Here is a 23,503-nt window from a genome sequence, read left to right as displayed (position 1 = left end):
TCTATATGTAAGGTGACTTTCACTGTCCGCAATTGTACCATTACAAATAAATGAAATTTTTGGGATATAAATAAAACAAGACAACTTGTACCATGTAATTCATACTGGAAATGTACAAACGACTCTGAAAGTTTCACATAGTTTTAATAACTTATTCCCGGGTGGATGACATTGTACAATGATGATGTAAGGGCAAGGTAAACTTGGAAAACATCAGAATAGATTAAAAAAAAATTGCCAAGGAAAGGTGACCTGCTGGCAAAGCTGTGCTCTTAAAGAGAACATTCGAACACTGCTGCACAGTACTCAAGAAACACGTTGACTAAAACAGTCCATTGTCACCGCACACTCCACTCAGAAGTTATCGCGTGAAGAAACATGATGGCTTGCTGAACAAAAGACATTCAACCGTTTCCACTTTCACACTCTGTGCAATTCCACATGCGTAAAACCTTGTCTAATTGGGGACTTTTGGAAATACAAATTCACTGTGCCCGCCCATATGCTGGCATAACAACCACTGTGCTTACACCAATAATAAATTAAGAATAAATACAAATTCAAAGTTATTTTGCAACATAAAATATACTTTCATAACATAACCTCCGAAACTCAAATTGTGTACAAATGTTCAGAAGAGGTTCAAAATGAGAAAATAAAGATGATGACAATACTGACATACACAAGGTTGAAAGCATCTATTCAAGGCCAAAACGAATTTTTAATACAAAATATAATCATAATATGAAACACTAGTTGTGCAAAACTTTTTTTTTTTTTTTTAAACTGAGAAACACCTCCCCTTGTGCATGAATGCTGAGTGATGCTTTTGTTAAAATACCCAAGAACTAAGGATTTGGTGACACAAATGAGGATTTTGTTTACACTCCCATGCAAATCAGAAGAATTCCCACATAGTACGTCATTTTGTCCCATCATGGACATGAACAGGATTGAGATGACAACAGCAGTTTTATTGAAAGCCCTGAATCACAGCTTAAACGGGGAGTTTGCAATTCCCCCCTCCCCCAAAAGAACGGTATTGTTGTATTTATTAAATCTGTCAGTGTGAGCATACAATAGCACATAAGTAAATGAACTTTGAAAATAAAAATCTGCCTTCTGGCCTCATTGGGTGAAATTAATTGGGTTTGCAAGAAATTAAGCCTGAGGAAAAAAAGACAACAAGATGACACATTTAATTATGCTGCAAAATCTATGAAGAAGCCAGCGGCGTGGATGGGATGTGGAACGGGAAGGAGCAGTGAGTACTTCATATTAACATGTAACTAAAACGGACAAATCACGAGAGATAATCTCAGCGGCATTCTACGCACAGCAACAATTTTTGGCATCTGTGCGTCAAGTGACGTTAAGGGGCTGCTCGGGACAATGCACTTGATGCAATGTGGGCGACCGAACTGAGCTGTTACCTTGGGGTTTTGGAGCTTTGCTGAAACTATGGTAAAATATCCACTTCCTGCACCCCAACACCCACTCAAAAAATGCCCATCTATCACTTACCAACAAATTGGTATAAGGCTAGCAAAATATAAACATAGCTAACAAGCAACAAATGCTAAAAAAGAAAGGATTGGCATGCATTCAGTCCGTGTGAATTTGAGAATGACATCTGTTTAAACCTTTTAAATCTTGTAAACTCCTCCATTAAGGTACTAGTGAGCGCTGTCCTCACTTGAAGGACAACTTGGGTAGAGTAGAAGGTCAACTACATCACAAGTGAGCCAAAACTTGTCAGGTAGCAGAATTTTATGTGACTACTGACTAGTATTACTAGTAACACACAGTCATTAGTTTGCCTCAATAGTAACCTGTATGCCAAAGTTGTCCAAATAAGTAAGGAAAAAAAGAGTGTACTAGCACATGGACCTGAAGCTGCATATGAAGGATATCAAACAATGGCTTTCCACAGTAGTTGAATCATTACTGTGAATCCCCGTCTTTAAACAGTACCGTATTTCCTCATTTTATAGTGAGTGAGGGTGGTTTTTTTTTTAAATTACTGTATTATTACTACTAAACAAGTGTACCAAATATATATTAGTGGTATGGGATTTATTTGGGGTGGCTTTGCAAATGCAATTCTAGAATATAAATCAAAATTATTTTTCATAAAAATATCAAATTAAAAGATTTTCTTTCATATAAAAGTCTACACCACTCACTAAAGTGTAGCCCAGCTACTTTTCTGGAAAAATTCTTAGTTGTGTTTGTCCGGCACAGTAAAAATCCACACTAAAATGTAACTATCATCTGTTATTTCTAGAAAGGGGCGGAGGGAAAAGTCGATCTGTAGTGTGGCGTCTCTTTATTTAAACGGATCAATAGAAGCACAGCGAGGTCACTTTGTAAGGAAATGCGGTGGTCGCATTTAACCAGGATGTACTTTTGGATTAAGGAAAACATAAGTATAAATGGGGAAAGGCCCTTAAAATGGCATTTGAAATAAAGTACAATGTGCTTTGATCAAACAGCCACCATTTTCTGTGCTGGTTATCCTCACAAGGGTACCTCACAACATTGGGAAAGTTTATTAAAACTACTCTCCATTTCCATCCACTGATCCAAGGTTTATGAGGACAACACAAACTGCAATAGGGCGTGCAGTGTAAAAACGATGAAAGACTTTACAGTAGTAGGAAGTAGATGTCGACTTCAGCTGAGTGATAAGCAGATAAAATTAAGGAATACCCTCCTTCCTTTGGCAGCACTGTGAGGGGGGCACACCCCAGTCGTACACGTACGAGAGTCGCAGCTTAACTTCCTCCTTACAGAGCCTGCCATCACGCTGTAGCATCTGGTGCTTCTCCAGCATATCCTCCAGACTTTGCTTATGTGTCACCAAGTATTTGTTGTTGCAACCGCGGGATTTATACTCGGTGTCAAAGCGCGGGTCATGCGTCCGCCGAACATCCACCGGAGCTAGCCAGGCACCCAAAGAGACGTCTTCACTCTGCCATATCTTTAAGTAGCCTGCGTTGAGATGCACGTATCGTACCAGGTCAGATGACAAAATGTAGCCGCCGCCCAGTGCGTAGGGGAGGTAATAGTCGCAGAGCTCCCAAGAGCTTTCCCGCCACTTCCCGGCTGTCTTGACACGCCCTCGGCCTGAAAAGAAGCCCCAGTACAGGCGAGTGGGCTCTTTCCCTCGCAGCTCCTCTTTGAGGAGGTCCAACCGAGCGAATGTGTCATCATCTGCTTTGAGGACAAATTTGAAATCCACATTGTGGTCCAGCCAGGAGTACATGTGCAGCAGCTTCATTGTCAAGTTCTCATAAGAGTCTTTCAAGTTAGGTAGTAGAAGCAGATCTTTGTGCCGTCCTTGTTCTACATTGAGGTTCTGAAGGTCTTCGTTGGAAAGCCCCAGAGTTCCTACTACAAACATGGCCAAAACATCAGAGTCCCTTTTGGACAGCCATGTGCTCCGGATGATACTCCTGCGCTCAGTATACTTGGGCCCCGTTGTTATGAGGACTACGAGGAACGCTGACACATCTTTGGACGGGGCATATCGGTCATGCTCCTCTAGACGGGGATGTAATGCGCTGGCGCGGGGGGCTAAGCCCGGTGGATCCGCATGACCTTGCTTCAGGGTTTCGGAGGTACATTTGGCCAAGAAGACAAGGACCACAGCAAAGGTGCACACAGTGCAGAGGAACAATGCAGTCTTGTGGCGGCACACTAGACGTACCACATTCATGTCGCTGAGCCTGTCGTACAGGGAAAACAATATTTTCAATAAAACTTACTAAGTAACTACCTAATTAAAATTGTGAGTGGATCAAAAGAGCCACACGTAAATAAAATATATGTACAGTGTTCCGCGACATATGTCCACACATTAGACTACAAATAATGACTTTGGTTAGTCTTCAAAATCTCAGCATATTCTAAAAATATTGGTAAAAATTTCACACATTGTATTTATACTCTTGTGGACGATTATAAAATATGTACTGTAAGAAATAATGTAAGGACTGCTTAAAATTTGGATGTCCTAATTATAAGTAGTACAAAGCAACAGTACTTAATTCTCACTTTGACATAACCGTGTTGCGCAGACTACAAACACATATATGGCCTCTGTAAAGCTTAAATTCATGGTTGCATACAACGCACAGTACTCAATAATAAACAATGCTGATGAAAAATGTCAATGCATTGTACAAATGCATTAAATGTACATATATGGGACATAATATATTATCCATCGACATTTGTGCAGAACTGCAAACTGGTGAGTTCATTTTCAAAGCAACATCAGGAAAACATTTTTAGCCGAGGATGCTACGTCTATGTGCGGTATTTTTTTTTTACTTCATTTCCGCGCTTGATTTTTGCAGCTATAGTGCTACTTATGCATCAGCTGCATCAAGATAAGTTGGTTGTTTATTTCATTTACCTGAGCAGCCAAGTGGCCCTTTCGTGAATAAACCTGCTGCAGCAGGCCGTGCAGCTTTGCAAAGCTAACGTTGGCGTTGGCTACCGAGTCCAGAGCCGCAGCGCACTCTGGCGACTCTCTCCACAAAAAGCAAAATCACACATCGTGGGTAAATTGGCAGGAGACCACGCCAAAGACGCAAAAATAACGTTTCAAACTACTCCAGTCAGGAGAGACGCAGAATGTAGCTGTTTTCATTTCCCCCTTCGTAATGAGACAGGCGGTGATGGAGTGCTAACCGGAAACTGAGCCTACGAAAAAAGAAACAGAACACTAATACAAAATATCTTTTATAAGCATGTTTTCTTTAAACGTTTAGGTTAGCGTATTATGACCAAGACACATATTTATGTCTTTAGAGAAAACAAAAAGCCATATGAAAAAAAAAAAAAAAGCAAACTGCACTCAAACGCGAGAGGGGAAAGGTCCATCCATCCATCCATTTTCTTAGGCACTTATCCTCACGAGGGTCGCGGGAGTGCTAGAGCCTATCGGGCAGGAGGCAGGGTAGACCCTGAACTGGTTACCCGCCAATCGCAGGGCACATCAAGACAAACTGCCGCACTCACAATCACACCTAGGGGCAATTTGGAGTGTCCAATTCATGTTGCATGTTTTTGGGAGGTGGGAGGAAACCGGAGTGCCCTGAGAAAACCCACACAAACACGGGGAGAACATTCAAACTCCACACTCCACTCAAAAGTAAATCTCATATGATTTAGACTGAGCAGCTGTTTCTTTCTTTGTTAAAAACATATCATGATAACATCGTCTCAGATACACATCTTGGTGCAATCTCATTCCTTTGACTCTCAATGTTCTTAGTTGCTTAGCTGATTTGTCTGACTGAGAGACCAGTTCGAACCAAGAAGACACTGTCAGAAGAGAAGGCTACTATGCCTGTCCATCTCCAGTCATTGCCAGCATTGGAATGTAAATGGACATAAATGACAGAATCGAAAAATTATTTATCAAAAAAAAGTTAAATGTAAACCATAGAGGTTAAGATGTTTGGAGAATGGATGGGTGGATAGTTGAAAGGAAATCTGCCACATCAATTATGGCGGACGCACTGACGTGTCTCAGCATCAAGATGAGAGTGCTCACAACCGCTGACGTCAGAGCCAAGGATATTTGATGCTTTCCTCTCTAATCCATTTTTAATGATTACTTATTTAATACCGACATGTATATATAAGAAGTGATATATATCTTCTATTAACGCACATTATATAAAATAAACGAAGCATTTTATTTATTTTGAAATGATTACCGGAAGATCATTCAGTTCATTGCTATGACAGTAACGTTTGCTAACATGCACCAAATATAATGACCTCCGTCTTTTAAAACACCGGTATGTTTCTATTTACTTTAATCGTGAACGAATCACCGGTGATTTTAATGTGAGCCTTTACCTTCGTGTATCGTTACCCGAGACGTTGGCTTTAAAAAATATTACTCGGTTGCGCAGACGGACGGTAATAAGCGATGACTGCTGGGGGAAAGAGCCGACATCCCGGCCCATGCCCGCTGGCGCTCGCCATCTTTCTGCTAGTTTTTACTGAACGTTTTGTGGAAACAACGTCTGCATATGACCCTTACAAAGTCTTGGGTGTCAGCAGGAGTGCGAGCCAAGCAGACGTCAAAAAGGCATATAAGAACCTTGCCAAAGAATGGTGAGTAATATACCAGCCGATCAAGTTGACGAAATGACAGCTGAACGTCTTTGCTTCATAAAACACAAGCCATTTCAACACCATCTTATTTCACGCTTTCTAATTTTCCGTGTTTTTCCACCCAGGCATCCAGATAAGAACAAAGACCCCAATGCTGAAGATATGTTCATCAAGGTTTCAAAGTCATATGAGGTATGCGGTATACAGTATTATATTATAGGAAGTGGAACATTCTGTGACGTATTCTGTTGCTTTGCGTCTTGATTTTTAGTAGATTCTCCCACGGCATCAATAGCTCAGCAGCTTTTTGTTGTGAGATTTGTCAGAGAAGTTCAATGTGTATTGTTGACAGTCTGGAATTTATGTCACCCTTTGAGTGACTGGCATAAATGGAAGCATCCACCACCCCCCCCCCAAAATAAAAAAAATTATACGAGCGAGCAACGCCCCTTTGATGTTGTCTATGAAGCAGAAAGTAGTACATTGTTTTGCACTCTACTGAATGGCACTTGTAGTTAGATGTGGCAATTTTAGCATTGTCAAAATAATAAATGTAATATTGCATAAGATTTCTCTGGGCTTCAGCAATAAACACTGGAATAAAACAGTGGGTCAGAAAAACAAGCACAATAACATGGTACATAAAATCATGTCTCACAACAAATACATTTTTCTAGATGGTACCCAATCTTGGTATGTACTAAATAACTTACATTCTTTCATGTTTTGCGAACAGATTTTGTCAAATGAAGAGCGAAGGGCCAACTTTGACCGCTATGGGCAGGTAGAAGAAAATGAACCGTTTGGGCAGTCACAGCATCAACACTTCCGCAAATTCCAAAACAGCTTCTACTTTGATGAGTCTTTCTTTCATTTCTCTAGGTAATACATGCCTCCATTTGTATATTATCTATCATTTATATTGTCTGCATGGTGATATTTAAAGTCTGAAAGTTATCTTGGACCATAACCGTCCATCCATTTTCCACCGCTTATCTGAGGTCAGGTTGCGGGGGCAGTAGCTTAAGGAGGGACGCCCAGACTTCCCTTTCCCCAGCCACTTCTTCCAGCTCTTCTGGAGGGATCCCGAGATGAGGTAATGGACATAATCCCTCCAGCGTGTCCTGGGTCATCCCCGGGGTCTCTCACCGGTAGGACGTACCCAGAACATCTCACCAGGGAGGCGTCCGGGAGGCATCCGAATCAGATGCCGCAGCCACGGCTTCTCGCTCCTCTCAATGCAGAGGAGCAGTGGCTCTATGTTGAGGTCTTCCCGGATGAATGAGCTTCTCACCCTTTCTCTAAAGGAGAGCACTAGAGATGAAACTAATATTGCCTGCTTGTACCTGGGATTTTGTTCTTTCCATCGCGACCTACAGCTAAGTGTAGGAATGTAGATCAAGTAATATATTAAGAGGTTCAGTTATCAACTTAGCTCTCTCTTTTCACAACGGATCAATACAAAGTCTGCATCACTATAGACGCTGCAGCGATCCACCTGTCAATCTCCCGCTCTATTCTTCATCGAACAGCCCCTTTCAAGGAGTTCGGTACCCCATACTCCCGAAGCACCCTTCTCAAGACACCCTGAAGGACACGGATGAAAACGCCTTCTCCAAGTCCACAAAACACAAGTTGACTGGTTTTGCAAACTCTCATGTACCCTCGAGGACCCTGCCAAGGGTGTAGAGCTGGTTCATTGTTCCATGGCCAGGATGAAAACCACACTGCTCCTCCTGAATCTGAGATTTGATTTCCTGATGGACCATCTTCTCCAGCACCCCTAAATGGAGTTTACCAGGGACCAGGGACTGACGTTGGAACACACCCCCTGCTCCCCCTTCTTGGATCATATTACAGTGATAATTCAAGAATGTCACAATGGAACATCAAAGATTGCCAGTCCATTCCGGAATACAAGTCACTCACCAGTTCGTTGCAAAATCATTTTTTTCCATCCAGTCTAATTTGACAAACCGTTACCTTTATATAACCTTTATTCATGGTAGAGGCACTTTTTTTGCTGTATCCTTTTAATGCTAACGGTCAGGCTTTTGTCCCACTTTAAATCTCGGGAGTTAGGTTAATGAATTGAAAAGTTTTGTATTGTGAGCTCAGAATGGACTTATAGACAGTTTTCCCTTCTTGTCCATAAAAACAGTCTCCTCTTTCTTGCTCCTCCAGGTCAAGGGACTTTGCAGACAGCAAGTACTTGCTGCACCACTCTCAGTTTAACAGCGACATTCTTCCAGACAGCCACAAGAGGCCGTACCTCATCAAAGTGACCTCCGAGTGGTGCTTTGCCTGCATTCACATGGAGCCCGTGTGGAAGGAAACCGTGCAGGAACTTGAACCACTGGGTAAGCTTAATGGTGATGGCATGGCAATGTTTTTCTTCCCCAAACAAACTGAGTTCATCTGCTGCTCATCAGAATAAACTGAATTATACATAGAGCTGCAACAGTCCATAAAAGGGAATGTCCAAAGTTTAGGAACATTTTACATTTACAAACGAATATGCAGCGCAATTTGTACCACAACAACACATCTATGATCACCATTGCAAGTTAAGTTTTTTCCATGTTAGCTAACTTAATTTCGCCCACCATCGCTATTGAGAATGTATTTTAACTGCTGGTGGACTTTTACGCGCTTTATAAAACAATCTGTAAGAAAACAAACCCATAATAAGAGCAGCCGATGGCCACAACTCACACTGAGTCACTCAATACGCAGACTGGATAACATTTTAGCCAAGTAAAGTAGCCAAGTTTTCTGACATACATGACACTCACCAGGACAGTTCCCACCTTTTAAAGTACACATTAAAAGTTACAGAAAATACAGTAGAGTGTGAGAATGGGGACCCCAAGTACTTTACTAGAGTTAGCTGGTCTAGGCTCCAGCACGCCCATGACCCTAGTGAGGATAAGCGGTACAGAAGATGACTGAATGTACAGTGCTACCTCTACTTATGAACGTCTCGTAACGAAAAATTCAGGTTATGAAACGCCTCCTTGGAAAAATATTGTCTCTAGTTACGAAGGAAATTCAGGATACGAAACTCAGTAGTAATGTTTTATGGTAATGAGCAATACTTTAGTGTAGCTTTGAAAATAAATTGTGTGTGCATTGTTATTGTAAAACCCAACTTGCCTCAAACTCTCAGTGGCTGTTGTGATAATATTTTTATACATCATTGTATTAATAATTTAGCTCAATCAATTTAAATCTATTTTTTTATGAATTTCTGACCATCTTTTTTATATGAAGTACTATTGCTCTGCAGGTCTTTAGAGGTCTTTAGTGCTGCAAAGCATGCTGAGAGCATCGCAAAGCGTGTAGGATGTAAATAGCGTTTTGAGTGCATGTTTTGTGTCAATTATTTCTCGAGTCATTCTTTTGTTTTAATATTTGCTAGTTATGCTATTCTGCTTGCTATGGTGTGATGATATTAGTTTCGATGTAATACCGTGAGTGTGATATCCCAGATGAGTTGGGCAAGAGGTGCACCTTTAATAATATTTTTCTCTCCTGTGCGAGATAAAGCTGAAGTTCATTTGTACTTTTCCACCAGGTGTAGGGATTGGCATTGTGGACTTGGGTTATGAACGTCGTCTTGCGAACCAGTTGGGTGCTCACCGCGCTCCCTCCATCATCGGACTGGTGAACGGCAAAGTGACCTTCTTCCATCAGGCCATCATTCGAGAACACCTGCGACAGTTTGTCGAAGATCTTCTTCCCCAGAAACTGGTGAAAAAGGTGAAAAGCCCACGTATACAGTTAACTTCATGTAAAAGTTGTAGAGGAGTGCAAAATGTATTGATGAAGTTCAGCTGAGATGTTTTGGGAATATTGCCAAATTGGACAATGACAAGATTTATTATTATTATTTTTTTTTTACAAAATATACTTTTTACTTTAATACATACAGTGGAACCTCACAGAGTTCCAACATAATTCGTTTGTTTGAAGTTTTCAAAGTCCTATTTGTTCAGTGTCCGAAACATTTTTTCCATAGGAAACATTGTACGTGAGTTTCATCCGTTCCCAACCTTCAAATAATAATTTCCCATTGTATTTCCATCCATCCATTTGCTTAGCCACTTATCCTCACGAGGGTCATGGAATTGCTGGAGTATATCCCGGCAGTCATCGGGCAGGAGGCTGGGTAAATACTGAACTGGTTGCCAGCCAATCACACGGCACATGGAGACAGACAACAGTCGCACGCACAGTCACATTTAGGGGCAAAAAGGGAAGGAGGACACCAAAGTCACCCTCCATGGTTTGACTGGGGAGGTCTCCAGTAGCTTTTCCATTTCTTCTATTATCTGAGGCCTTTGCTTTGTAATACTTTTTAATTTTTTTGGATAGTTGAATTAGCCATATGATACTAGTTAGGAAGAGCCGTGACAAACATGTCCCCCATTTTCGTTCTCCTTCCTTAAGTCCATTGTGGTTCACTCAACTTCCTTTCCTACTTTTGCACCGCTGTCTTTCATTGGGCCCATGGCAAAGAAAGTACTGGAAAAAAAAATCTTGAGAAACACTTCCAAATGTGCGAGCTTGCACGATGACTACCTGAGTGACTTGAAGTGGGCAGTGGCTTGTCGCTGCACTGCCCCGAGTGCGTTCGGCATCTCTTGGCTTGACTCAGATACCCGGTCAACATGGGTTCTGCTTTGCTCAGGTGTTCCGAATCCAAGAATTGGGTGGAACTCCCAAGGCATTTTTTACACTGATTTTTTTTGGGTTGAAGTCCAATTTATATAACCCCCAAACCTCGTTCGAACTCTGAGGTTCCACTGTGTATGTCTGCGTGTGGGTATATACACACACACACAAACACACAAATTAAGTAATTCTCCCCACTTCAAATGAAAGTACATCTTGTCAGTCCTTCGGTTATGCTGTAATAATAATGATTAATCTTAAAATAAAATAATAAGGTAATGTCACATAAATGTAAATTTTCTAAAGTTATTTAACATTTAGAAATCCATTACGCTTTTTATAAAATCACACATTCATCAATTCCTTTATGTCTGCAATCTTGCACTTGTTCTTTACCAGTTCTTCACCCATTTGTCGATAAGCACTAGAAAACTTGAATTAAATGCATACATGTCGGAGCTGTCATACACAATTTTGAATTATTGTTATTTTTTTTTCCCCCAGATCACTGACGACAATTACAATAATTTTCTGGAAAGCTGGCATGTTGAAAATAAGCCCAGCGTTCTTTTGTTTGACCAGGACTCCAATGTTCCCATTGTCTACAAGGTGTGGCATGATCACCCATCATTATATATATATTTTTTTAAAAGTACTTCAGTGCCAGTTAATATTTGGAATGTTGTTCTCTTCCTCTCAAAAGTATCCAAATCAAAGTTTTATTCTCTTTGTGCTCCCTAGTTAACAGCTTTTGCCTTCAGAGACTATGTTCATTTTGGTTACGTAGACCAGGGTGACACACACAACATTCAGCTTCTGCAGCAGTTCAACATAAACTCTTACGCCCCCATCATGCTGCTGTTTAAAGAGGACACAAAAAACCCAGTGGATATCATCCAGGTACTTTCTACACACACACAGATCACTGTCGTATTAAGGTAGCCAAATTAAATTCACAAGTCTTTTGCTGTCTTTTATGTTTGGTATTTTGGACATAATGGAGTTCTTCAGTATCAAGGTAAAAAATGCAGGAATGACTTGGGCTTTTGGGTAGCATTCCAATGTATTTTTACCATTACAGGTGAACTTCAGTTGTTTTGTGCTTTTTGCAAAACGTCTTGCTCTTCTCGAACAAGGAGATTCACAGCAAAATTTACAACAGTTGTTTGAGCCATGACGAGTAAACTTCCTAGTTCAATTCGAATTGATTTTTAAAACGTCCTCGTCATAGTTCATATTTTAACATTGAGACCAACAGGACACACAATAATCAGAATAATTTTCATTTGCCAAGTATGTCAAAAACCTAAAGAAAATTGTTTTGGGTAATTGACCCCTCCGTACAGGGCACTTAATCACGCCTCCTGAAGTGACGTCACGCCACGTGCGCCTACGTCAGACAAACAATTAGCAAAAAGGGCGGCGCAGCAAGAAAAGAATAGAGCAAAACTGTTTGATTTACCGGCTGATTTCTCACTCGCATTCTTAGCTAAGAGTGAAATATAATTGAAAAGCAGACAGCAGGGCTTCAAGTATTTCAGCGAGGGGTATTTCAATGGTATTTACATGCATATCGACGGAGAAACCATTGATATTAGCTCGAGATCTTTCCAGAGTCAGAGGAAGACCGAGAAGCCACATAATATATTATAACCCAAAGACGAATTCGTCATTGACAGTTTCCTATTTTTGTTTTACCTATCACACTTGTGTGCAGAATCTGAATGTGTATCTGTATAGCCGTTTGTGAACCGCCGTATGAAGGAAAAGAAGAAGGCGAGGCTTGATTTACGAGTTGTTTCTCTCGTTTTCTTTGTGTAACGTCACGCGCTCCCTCAATAATTATTCTTGAATTAGTGCCGAACCTACGTAAGTCCCAACCGAGTACAACAATCACTACTTTAGTGTCCTCAAACATCCTTCCTTCAGTCTTGGTGTCTCGGTGCACGTCGAAGGCTTTTAGGACTGCTAGTCCGGTTTAACTTAGCTAATTAGCCGCTTGTTTGTGCAGTCAGATCATCGCAAAATATCGCTCAACACAGATCAAGTGTGTCAATTATTCACACTTAGCTATGTTATGCAAGCGAAGAACTGGTAATTCATTTATATGAGACATGTATTGAAAATCAAATATCGGGCATACCTTCATGCAAACAAACAAAAGTCCGGTTTAGCTTAGCTCATTAGCCGCGAATAAAGGGACACGTTTGTGCAGTCAGATCATTGCAAAATATCACTCAACACAGATCAAGTGTGTCAATCATTCACATTTAGCTATGTTATGCAAGCGAAGAACTGCTAATTCATTTATATGAGACATGTATTGAAAATCAAATATAAGGCTTACCTTCGTGCAAACATATTTGTTCCGGTTGATGGATTCAGTTGATCATCCGGTCTTCCACAAAGTTTGATCCATCGAAGAAATTTTTCGTACTCGGTCTTCTGTTCCGGTTGATTTTAGATGGATTCAGTTGATGATGCAGTCTTCCACAAAGTTTGATCCATCGATGACATTTTTCGTACTGGGTCTTCGGTTTTGGAAACGGTACGAATTGAACTCCACCAACTAGCCTTTCAGGATACCTGTCGTCACTATTATAAAGTCCGTGACTACACCTCCTAACCATATCTATTGTTAAAGAACCCAAATACGCGATAAAACGGCAACAGAAGCTATACTGGACCATGCAGCGTTGTCTGAGAAAACTGCGGGTCCAAAAAGGGGCGTGGTTTATGCAGATCTCTGACCTCTGATTGGTCAGTGACGCGGATTGCGCAATTTCTACGGAGGGGTCAATTGGAGCTGCTCTAGTGTGACATACATTATCGCAACAGTCAATTTAGACATAAAGACATGGTGATAGTCACAGACCAATTGACAGCGAATACTTTTGAGACATAAATGCAGTTTGTTGTTCTTTTTTTTAAATTTCAGTCTCTGTGTAATAAAAGTTTACAAGAAATATGGTAATGTCAGTACAATTTTTGTTTTTGACAACTGTGCAAAAAAGTGCAGAGTCCTCGAGCAAATCTCAATAAATGTTTGCAGTGTAAAATGACTAGTAGTGTGATAATCTGGGACAATGTTAATTGTGCAAACGTTGCAGATGCTACTCAATTGATTGTCCAGTATCTGAAGGGCCCAAGAGGCATTTGAATGCTCTTGTCTTAGTTCTGGGAGTGTCCAACTGTCAAAGGTTGGTAGGGGGGTACTAACAATCCCTTCAACATTTTGAATTTCCATCAAAGTTTGTCCTTGTTTGTAGTAGCATCAAACCAGACTATGATGGAAGAACACTGGACTGATTTGATGACTGCTGTGTATACCACTTTAGAACAGCCCTTTGGGAGGCTGTGCTTCCTCAGAAGCCAGAAGAAGTACATCCTCTGCTGGATTTTTTTGAGGATGGATTTGAGGACCTGAAGTGGGAGACCTGAATTATTCAACTCACCGTTGGGAAATGGTGACAGATTGTCATTAGAATGTTGTAACAGACATACAGAGAGACTAAGAGTTACAGAAAGGCACAGTGGTGGAAGTCCTTGGAAGATGTATTTTCTGTTGGTAATTTTGCTATTCAGCTCATTGTTATAGAACAATGAGCTCCAAGTTGTACTGAAACAATGACTAGTCGGACATGTGCATTCAGTTTACCTGTAAAACAGAGTTCATTTTTAGAGGCATCCTGAATGTTTATGTGGAAACTAAATAGCTATAAGTTTTGAGTAGTGAATAATCCAAACCGCATCTCATCGTCTGTCCAAGCCCTTTTTTTTCTCTTACTCTTCTATTTTATGTTTCAGGCCAGAGGAATGAAGTGGCAGATCATGCACGAGTTTGTTGCCAACAACAAGTTCCTGCAAGTCCCCCGACTGGTCAACCAGCAGCTGTTTGATGAGCTGTGTCCTGTCAAACAGTTTCACAGACGAAGGAAGTAAGATGCCAAAGACCTTAGGGAAATTTTTGGTCCATACTGCAGCTAAACAAAGACCTTTACAATCCAACTTCTATTTGAATTCTCAAGTAACGAAAGTGAATGAAATGAGACCACTGTTTTCCAGGTATTGTGTGCTGCTGATTACCAGCGAGGACCAAGCTTTTCTTCCCCGAAATAAGGCATTCCTGGACTTTGCCACGTTTAACAAGAAAGAAGTACTACGGTTTGCATACGTCTACCAGCATCAGCAGCAGCCTCTCTGCCAGGCTCTGCTTCCCAACCAGGCTGTAATCTCCCCTCAAGTCAGTGCCATAAACACACACAGTACACACACCTGCACCATTTTGTTGGTGTGCGCCAAAGTGTTTTATGATGAGATCGTCAAGAAAAACATTCATACCATTTTACAGTAGTGTTCAAAATAGAGGAGTCCAATGTGACTAACCAAATTAATCCAAGTTTTCTGTATATTGTTTATTGGCACGTCAAAAAAGTTACCAGTAGGTGCAGTAGATTCTCAGAAAACCAACAAGAGCCAGGATTCATGATGTACACATTCTTAAAGGGGAAATCCAGTGCTTTGCATGAAAATTTAATCCAATAGGTCATGTAATATGTACCCTATTTTGACAATGTGATGTTAAATCCTCTCTCATGTGATAGTGTTTTGAGAAGATTACAAATTTTCAGGGGCGCTGCCATTTTCACCAGTCACATGATCTAGGTGAACGTATGTGACGTATACCGTGCCATTCCATAAGCTCGGTTACATGGGACACCATTATGCCCAGTGCAGATAACCTCCGAATAGTCAGACTCTGTCATTCCGCCCGAAGAACCATCTGAATATTCAACATTACTTAGAGCCACAGGTTCAAATCTGTATTGAAGTATTCCTCCGTCTTCCCGATCAACCGATACTGCTATTTATTCATCAGATGAGGATAAATCCGAGAAATCAGCGCTGGGCATAAATGGTGCTTCATATATTCCAGCGTTTGGCACGGCATGTAACATGTCACATACGCCCACGTACCTCACGTGACTCGCGAAAATGGCAGCGCCCCTAAAAATTCATAATTGTCGATTAAAAATCTTCTCAAAACACTATTAAATGAGAGAGGATTTAACATCACATTGTCAAAATAGGGTACATATTACATGACCTATTGGATACACTGTTCATACAAAGCATTGGATTTCCCCTTTAAGGAGTGTTAGTAAAAAAATTGTTTTGAGTTTGTAAAGACTTTTTTTTTTTTTTTCCGAATACCCCCCCTTTCAACAAATTCCCCAATTGCACAGCCTTAAAATTGTCTATATGATGAATGCTGGGTCGAGTTGGTTTTCTGAGAATCTACTGCACCTCCTGGTAACTTGTTTGACAATGAAAATTTACTGAAAACGTGGATTAATCTGGTTAATCACATTGTGGACTCGTATTATTTTGAACACTATTGTGTATCACTCCCGAGTTACTATTTTTTTGTGTAAAATGTTATGTAATTTGACTAAAATGAAAATATAAACCTTTAAAACAGACAATACTACGAGGCGAAATGTGTCATAAGTGCAGTGCAATTTTCATTACAACTTCATTGTTTATTCATTTATTTATTTTTACACACCACTGACAGGTGGTTATTCTTGAGAGGCGGAGTCCAGCTGGCAAGGTGCTGTACCGCTCTGTGATTGGTGGGTGGAATGGTAGTGACGAAGACAAATACCGCCTCCTTGAGCATCTGGAGCTCCTTCAGAAGGACCCTACCTTTCTGACCTCGGACGCCACCTTGCCAGAACTCAACAATGAGATGGCCCCTGTAAGGCACAACAGGCACACGCACTATTTTTCCAAAACTAATATAATAATTTTAAATCTTCACTCTGTTTAGATTTTCCTAATTCAGTGGATGAATGCTGCTTTTGATTACGTCCATCAAATTTATGATGACCTTCTTTACTCAAACTGGTAAGACAAATATTTCAAATAGTCTTCATTACATCCGATGAAAAAAAGAAGGGAAGAAACATATTCTGATATAGTTTGGATCCCCACTATTTGTGGAGGTAGGGAGCGAGCCCCGCCCCCCCCGGTATTGATAATTCAAACTGCAAAGATAACAAACTATGATCCGAAAACAATTATCTTTTCAAAGTAATCTCTATTATTAAAATTGAATGACTGTTAAAAAAAAAAAAAAAAGCACCGTCAGTGCACATGCCGTGAGGACTTTCCTTAACTTTTTTCTAATAACATACAAAGATGTTCGTCTCTCAGTGGAAATTTCTTAACTTCATCATACAGTGGAACCTCGCTAAAAACGACTGATAGGTGGAGGGGTCATCCATAATAGCCAATTGTCTTTTTTTGTGGTTCCGATACACCCATATTACTCTACCGTGCAAATTTTTGGGTATTTTTTTTGTGGTGTACAACCAGTAAAACATAGTTATAATAAATGAAAAAGCTTGAATATTTCTTTAAAGTTTACAGTGTGTTCAAATTGACCACTGGTATGCTTTATCTGGATACTTTTGGCATAATTGTCAAAGGTGAATCACTTTCATGAGCTGCGTAGAATAAATGCTCTGGAGTTCCAAGACTGTTGTCATGGATGAACGGCTTCACGAAAAAACTTGCTACTCTACCTATAGGATTTTCCACACTCCAGAGACTTATGTTTCATTTTCCTCTTTGTGTTAACATCGCAGACAGCCATGTGAGCTCCCTCTCATGTGCAGCACACTATGCTAGATATCCTAGTTGTAGCCACATAAAAATGTCAAATTCAACATGGCTGTCACATCGGCTTGTCAATTAGTTATTGGCTATCTATTAACAGTCCCTGTCTATATTTCGTCACAGTCTAGAATCAACAGACTTAGTCAAGTGCAGTTTAAATGTCAAATGGAAGCTATACAAGCTATATATATATATATATATATATATATATATATATATACACACACACACACACCACACACACACACACACACACACACACACACACACACATTGTTTGATCCTGACTGACGTTATATTATGGCACGTTTTAGCCAGGTTCCACTGTTACGGTTCTCCATCTTGTGGCATCTTATTGGAATGTAGAGAGATATAGAAAGAGCTAAGCTAGTATATCTGGTGTATCTGAAATTTAAAAGCAAACTTCAAGCTCTTTCTACATTAACCTGGTGGGCGCGCCCTTTTCACATGTCAAAGTTCAACATTGATGGATACTGTATATTTACAAATTACATGGTGAAAGAACTCTTAAGAAGTTTGATATCGATAACTTTTCAATATCAAGGCCAAACTAATATTTTATGTTGTTAGAAAAAAGGTCCTTCCAGTAAGCTATGATGTCTTCTTTCAAGGCGCGAGATGATGCCTATCCTGTCGTTGATCTTCTCAGCTCTTTTTATTCTTTTTGGGACTGTCATCATACAGGCCTTCAGGTGAGAGAGGAAGGTTTCTCCAATACAGTTTACCTATTGAGTAAAGAGAACTGTTTATTTTTTAATTTTTTGTTTGTTTTATTGATGTTATTAGTGAACCAGGTGAGACTAAACCCCGGAAACCAACAGCAAAAGAGCAACCTCAAACTGAAGATGATGTGTCAAGTCGAGGCACTACCTCCAGGTAACCGTGGTCACATACACATACTATAGATACACATTCTACACAATGGGACTCCACGTCTGAAAGAGAAATTAACTAGTATGTCACTGCCTGCGTCACTTTAGAGTTTGGACAGGTTAAAATTATATTTTGATTGTTATTGAATTATTGTCATTTAAGTTAACCTTTAGTAGTCCCCCAATTTAGAAATTTCATCAGTTTAGCAGCAATTGTGGAGATGAGAAATATAAGTGGGTCACAGTAATATAAATAGCATACAAGAAAGCTAATGTACAAGAAGTACATTGCACAAAATAGAAAACCCAAACTATTGTCCATTCATAAACTTTCTTATTCAGTTTATCAGCAATATTAATTACAAAATATACTGCTAGGTTTTAATTTAGATGTTTTAGATCTGATTTAATAGACTTGCTTTTTTTAAATTTTTTTGTTCTGACACTAACCCTCCAACATTACAAGGCCAATGTAATAAAAATATTAAAATGTTAAATATTGAAGCCTTAATTTATTGACAATTATAATCATGACTATCCCAATGTACTACTCTTGGCAAAATATAGAAAAATATGGAAATTCTGAAAGATATGGAGGAATTATTCGTGAAGTGAATTTTTATAGGATGGCAACTCTGAACACAATGTAGAACATATTTCCTCAAATTGATCTTACATAATAAACCGTTGGGAAATAATTAGAAGTGAATAAAAGTCCAGGGTCGAGGTGTCAGCATCATTAAATCTTTTACTTGTATAGGCAATTTTTAAGTAACATAATGCTGTTAGTGGCGGTATGGTGGGTCAGCTGGATAGCGTTAGCCTCACAGTTCTGAGGTTAGATCCCAGACTCGCCTGTGTGGAGTTTGCATGTTCTCCCTATGCCTGCGTTGGTTTTCTCCGAACACTCCGGTTTCCTCCCACATCCCAACAACATGCAATTGGACACTCTAAATTGGGCCCAAGTGTGATTGTGAGTGTGGCTGTTTGTCTTGATGTGCCATGTGATTGGCTGGCAACCAGTTCAGGGTGTAGCCTGCCTCCTGCCCGTTGAGCTGGGATTGGTTCCCCGTGACCCTTAGAAGGATAAGCGGCTAAGAAAATGCATGGATGGATAATGCTCTTAGTTTTTCAGTATTAAAAGAAGTTAATTGCTGTATATTGTATAGAAAGCCTAAAACAAAACTACTACTTATCATGCCACATAGTCTATTAGTAGTCCATGAGTGGAAAGGGAGAGTTGCTGAAGTCAACTCTACATCCATCATAATTTTTAATATGTGTCATAGAATAGATGATGGGAAAAAATTACGCAAAAAGTTTTAGGATTGTTTTATAAGTGTTTGCTTCACTGTAATATATGCCTCACTCTTCAACTAATGCCTCTGTAATGTATTGTAAAACATGCATGTAATATCCTCCTTGTTCTTGGTCCATGCAGCCGCCCCCCCAAGAAGGATTTTGTGGAGGTCACTGAGCTGACAGACATCACGTACACCAGTAACTTGGTGAAGCTGCGGCCAGGACACATCAACGTTGTTCTGGTGGTCACCAATGCCTCTAAGAACGCCTTGCTGCGCAAATTTGCGAAGGAGGTCTTTTCTTTCTCTGGGTAAGTGTTGGTTGTTTTTTTCTGTGCATCTCAAGAATTATAAGCATAGTCGCAAACAGATTTATTACATGTGGGCATCAATTGATTAAATTGACTACCATTATCAGAATCAGAATCCAGGGTTGTCAATATAATATCTATCGTGATTAATCAAAATGACATTTGCAAACATCTGCTTTTACTTTGGAAAAAAAAAAAGATCAACATTTTTGCTTTCTGTAATGTTATGTACGGTCCAGTAATTGAATCATAATCATTTTATGTTTTTGAATTTTGTTCACTGTCAATTTGAAATTTACTATTTTTTTTGTAGAAGGGTGGAAATTTAAATGCTTTTTATTCCCTCCATCCATTATTAAAAAAAATTAATTGACAGATTAAAATATCATTAAAATAACCTTTAGTGACATTGATTGTAAAGAATATTAATTTAATGTGAAACATAAAAAGACATTATTTATTACTTATACTTCAATGTGACACTTTTGTCATAGTGTTATAACCGAGCTTTAATATGTTGATTTGGTTGACAACTGGCAAAATAATTTGAATTGAATATTTAATTACCACATCGCTAGTGAAGCCACAACCTATCCATTGTGTATTCATTCCAACACGCACAAATAAACGTACAAATCTTGCAGAAGTATTGATTACTTTATTTATTACACAGACTACATCCAGAGAAGGGTTTGTAGTATTAATTAATAAATTATAGACTCAATAGTCCCCCTCAAGGCTTTGTGCTTTTCATGGACAGCAACAATGTTTGTTAGCAAACAATTGTTAAAGAAGTCCTGAGAAGATCAATGATTGTCTTTAGCTGTTGCTACTCAATGGTCAGCATAAACGAATACAGTACATCCACTTCTAAAAATGACCTTTTTGTCTCTCTTGCTGTGATTTTTCTCATGATTACACTTTAAAGGGCCACTGACAGCCATATATACATTTTAAAATAGATATTGTTATGAAAACTACATATAATATTCACTTAAATGTCTATACGAAAAAAAAAAATGAGCAGAGATCGTGTCATTAATGCGCAAAGTTTCAGAAGTCTCACTCGACATCACAGCAACATCATTTGCAGATGTCACACTGGGACAGTCGTCATTCAAAAGACGCTATGCCACCTGCTATGGGAGATGAACAATGGAGATTTTCAGATTTTTCTGACGCCCTTTCTGAGACTGAAGCTCATTTCGAAGAAGGGAAGATCTCAGAATCGAGTGAAGTGACCGGGGAAATATTACCCTATTGTTTCGAGCCATATTTAGTTGTTATGCGGATCACTTCTAACCTACTACAGACTCCCCAACAGATGGACAAGGAACGTGATGAAATATTCAAAATGATGGGCCTATAATTGTTCGATTTCCTAACTTATGTATGTAGTATACTCAGGAGGACCCATGCTGGGCGAAGTAACTACTTCAGCCAACCCAGACACCGGTTACCGGTTGGGGGGAGCTCCTTTATCCTCCCCACACGCAGCCAAACCACCTCCCCGCCCGATCCACCTCCGCGTTGGGGATAACGCCGCGGCCGCCGGTGAATGACAGCAACGCCACGGCCTCCGTTGTGACTGTTTGAGCGCTCTCGGTGCTGAAAAGTCTCCTTGTGATGAATGCGCATGTGCATATATTAATACGCATGCGCGTATATTTTGTAAACATACTTCCATCCATGATTCACCATGTGCCATTCGCCAACTTGTCACCGAGTGTTCGTGTTCACTATGGACGTCTCAGAAAGATGAACACAGCGAACGTACATAAATGTGTATATCTTTTTATCAACTTGTGTTTTAAGGTTAGGTTAGGGTTAGGATATAGCGTATGTTAGCTCCCTCTATGGAGAAGGAGAACTATGAGACCGGGGGATTTCCCAGTACGTGTCTGCTACGTACCCAGAGTTCCCCTGTTAGTAACGCTTGCGCATTCATCACAAGGAGACTTTTCAGCACGGGGGAGGGCTCAGACCGTGACAAGGGCGAGCGACAACAACGCAGGGCTGTGCACATCGACACATTGGGACGCAGATCTTTTGTTACGTTCCGAGAGAAGGATTACATCGTTGGAAGAGAACGGAGCTTTTTATTATTGCTGCTTTCAGGGAGGTTTTTCATGGTTGGTGACTATACATATAGTTAGCTAGTTAGCTCGTGTTACACGCTACTAAACTATCTTTGTAATCCATTTTGGAACCAAACCGGGTGTTTTGGTAGAGTGTGAAGAGTGAATCTATCCTCCCGAGTGTTCGAGCAAAATCCAGTAAAACGACAAGCTGGCATTTTGGTTAACACGCAGAAAAAACAGCTACTTTCCTGACGGTAAAACAGGTATAAACACATGAACTTGCCTGTGTGGGCGTCTGCAAAAAAATGTCACTTCCTGGTTCTTCTCCAACAGGATTTTGATGGCAGGAGATGCAAAAATCCATATATGACAACATCCTGACGTGTGGTGAAAAAATGGATGGGTTAATTCCATCTGACTTTATTTTATTAAAAACATACTAAAAATTATGTTTTATGTGTCAGTGGACCTTTAAGGTTGTTGATTTCTTGTCCATTAGAATTATTTAAAGCTAAAATTTTGCTTTGCTATACTTTGCGTGCGCACATGGTCAAAACACTATGGGAGGTTGTGTTTTTTCCGGCTTCGTATGTCTTACAAAACACTGAATCTGAAAGGAACCTCAGTGCTGCTGTACTGATTCACATTGAGCACTGTATATGTACATCCTTGGGATATTAGGAAAAGTCATTTAACACTTTCTCCCACCACAGGACCCAGACTATCCACTTCTCCTTCCTCAATGCTGACAAGCATCACCACTGGATGCCCTCACTCCTCCGCTCGTGCTCAGGCACGTCATCCAGCGTGGGTCATTCCGACGAGGACGAGGAGTCTTCAGACTACCATGGCCATGTCTTGGCCCTGAACGGCTACAAGAAATACTTTTGCCACTTTAGACCAGTCTTCACCGGGGACGATCCGAGCAATGCATCATCCATCTTTGAATCGTCGTCCTTTTCTGAGAGTGGGAGAAAGTCACGATCCAGGTCTCGGTCTAGCTCAAACTCCCCATCCCGTTCGCATTCCCGAGAGGATGGGGTTAGGTCAAAGAGAGGCTCCAGTAGGGCCACGAATATCGAGGTACACCACAAGCTTGACCGCCTAGGACTGTGGATGGAAAGGCTCATGGAGGGTACTCTGCCTAGATGGCACGTCCCTTCGTGGCCTTCCCTCCATGCCGCTGAAAACATCCCCACAGAGAGCTGAGCTCGGCGTAACCACGGTAGTGCTCATCCTTTGTGGTCTTGCTTTTGTTTGCAGAACCATTTCTGAAATTATTTAAGATTTCTTTGCTCCTCTGGTCTGGTGCTCATTTGTTGGTTCCCAACATTTGGGATGCTTTCATATTAATAGCTCAATGATGACTGGTATGTGTTTCTTTTGTTTGTGTGTGTGTGTGTGTGTGTGTGTGT

At 40.3% G+C, this 23,503-nt stretch overlaps 2 protein-coding genes across 2 annotated transcripts; one reads left to right on the top strand and one right to left on the bottom strand.

Moving 5' to 3' along the window:
• Positions 1–125: 125 nt before the first annotated feature.
• On the bottom strand, positions 126–5,967 carry b3galt6 (UDP-Gal:betaGal beta 1,3-galactosyltransferase polypeptide 6). Its single transcript, XM_061831989.1, has 3 exons — positions 5,881–5,967; positions 4,424–4,713; positions 126–3,731 (listed from the first exon to the last, which is right to left on the bottom strand). Exon 3 carries the CDS (start codon positions 3,719–3,721, stop codon positions 2,702–2,704), a length of 1,020 nt encoding a protein of 339 aa, XP_061687973.1. The 5' UTR covers positions 3,722–3,731; positions 4,424–4,713; positions 5,881–5,967; the 3' UTR covers positions 126–2,701.
• On the top strand, positions 5,741–23,502 carry LOC133507189 (dnaJ homolog subfamily C member 16-like). Its single transcript, XM_061831988.1, has 15 exons — positions 5,741–6,141; positions 6,267–6,333; positions 6,878–7,023; positions 8,326–8,501; positions 9,719–9,903; positions 11,323–11,427; positions 11,560–11,718; positions 14,626–14,756; positions 14,884–15,061; positions 16,397–16,579; positions 16,652–16,728; positions 18,135–18,215; positions 18,310–18,399; positions 19,837–20,007; positions 22,802–23,502. The coding sequence occupies exons 1-15, from the start codon at positions 5,954–5,956 to the stop codon at positions 23,295–23,297; spliced, it is 2,433 nt and encodes an 810-aa protein (XP_061687972.1). The 5' UTR covers positions 5,741–5,953; the 3' UTR covers positions 23,298–23,502.
• Position 23,503: the final 1 nt, after the last annotated feature.

This window comes from Syngnathoides biaculeatus, chromosome 10, assembly GCF_019802595.1.
Source record: "Syngnathoides biaculeatus isolate LvHL_M chromosome 10, ASM1980259v1, whole genome shotgun sequence".
Lineage (NCBI taxonomy): Eukaryota > Metazoa > Chordata > Actinopteri > Syngnathiformes > Syngnathidae > Syngnathoides > Syngnathoides biaculeatus.
The sequence above is the reverse complement of the archived record's forward strand: the minus strand, read 5'-3'. Positions and strand labels throughout refer to the sequence as shown.

Excerpts from the sequence above, each read along its gene's own strand:
- b3galt6 (XM_061831989.1), bottom strand. The coding sequence starts at position 3,721 with ATGAATGTGGTACGTCTAGTGTGCCGCCACAAGACTGCATTGTTCCTC.
- LOC133507189 (XM_061831988.1), top strand. The coding sequence starts at position 5,954 with ATGACTGCTGGGGGAAAGAGCCGACATCCCGGCCCATGCCCGCTGGCG. Across the intron at positions 7,024-8,325 it reads TCTTTCTTTCATTTCTCTAG|GTCAAGGGACTTTGCAGACA; the intron begins GTAATACATGCC and ends TTGCTCCTCCAG. Across the intron at positions 15,062-16,396 it reads AGGCTGTAATCTCCCCTCAA|GTGGTTATTCTTGAGAGGCG; the intron begins GTCAGTGCCATA and ends CACCACTGACAG.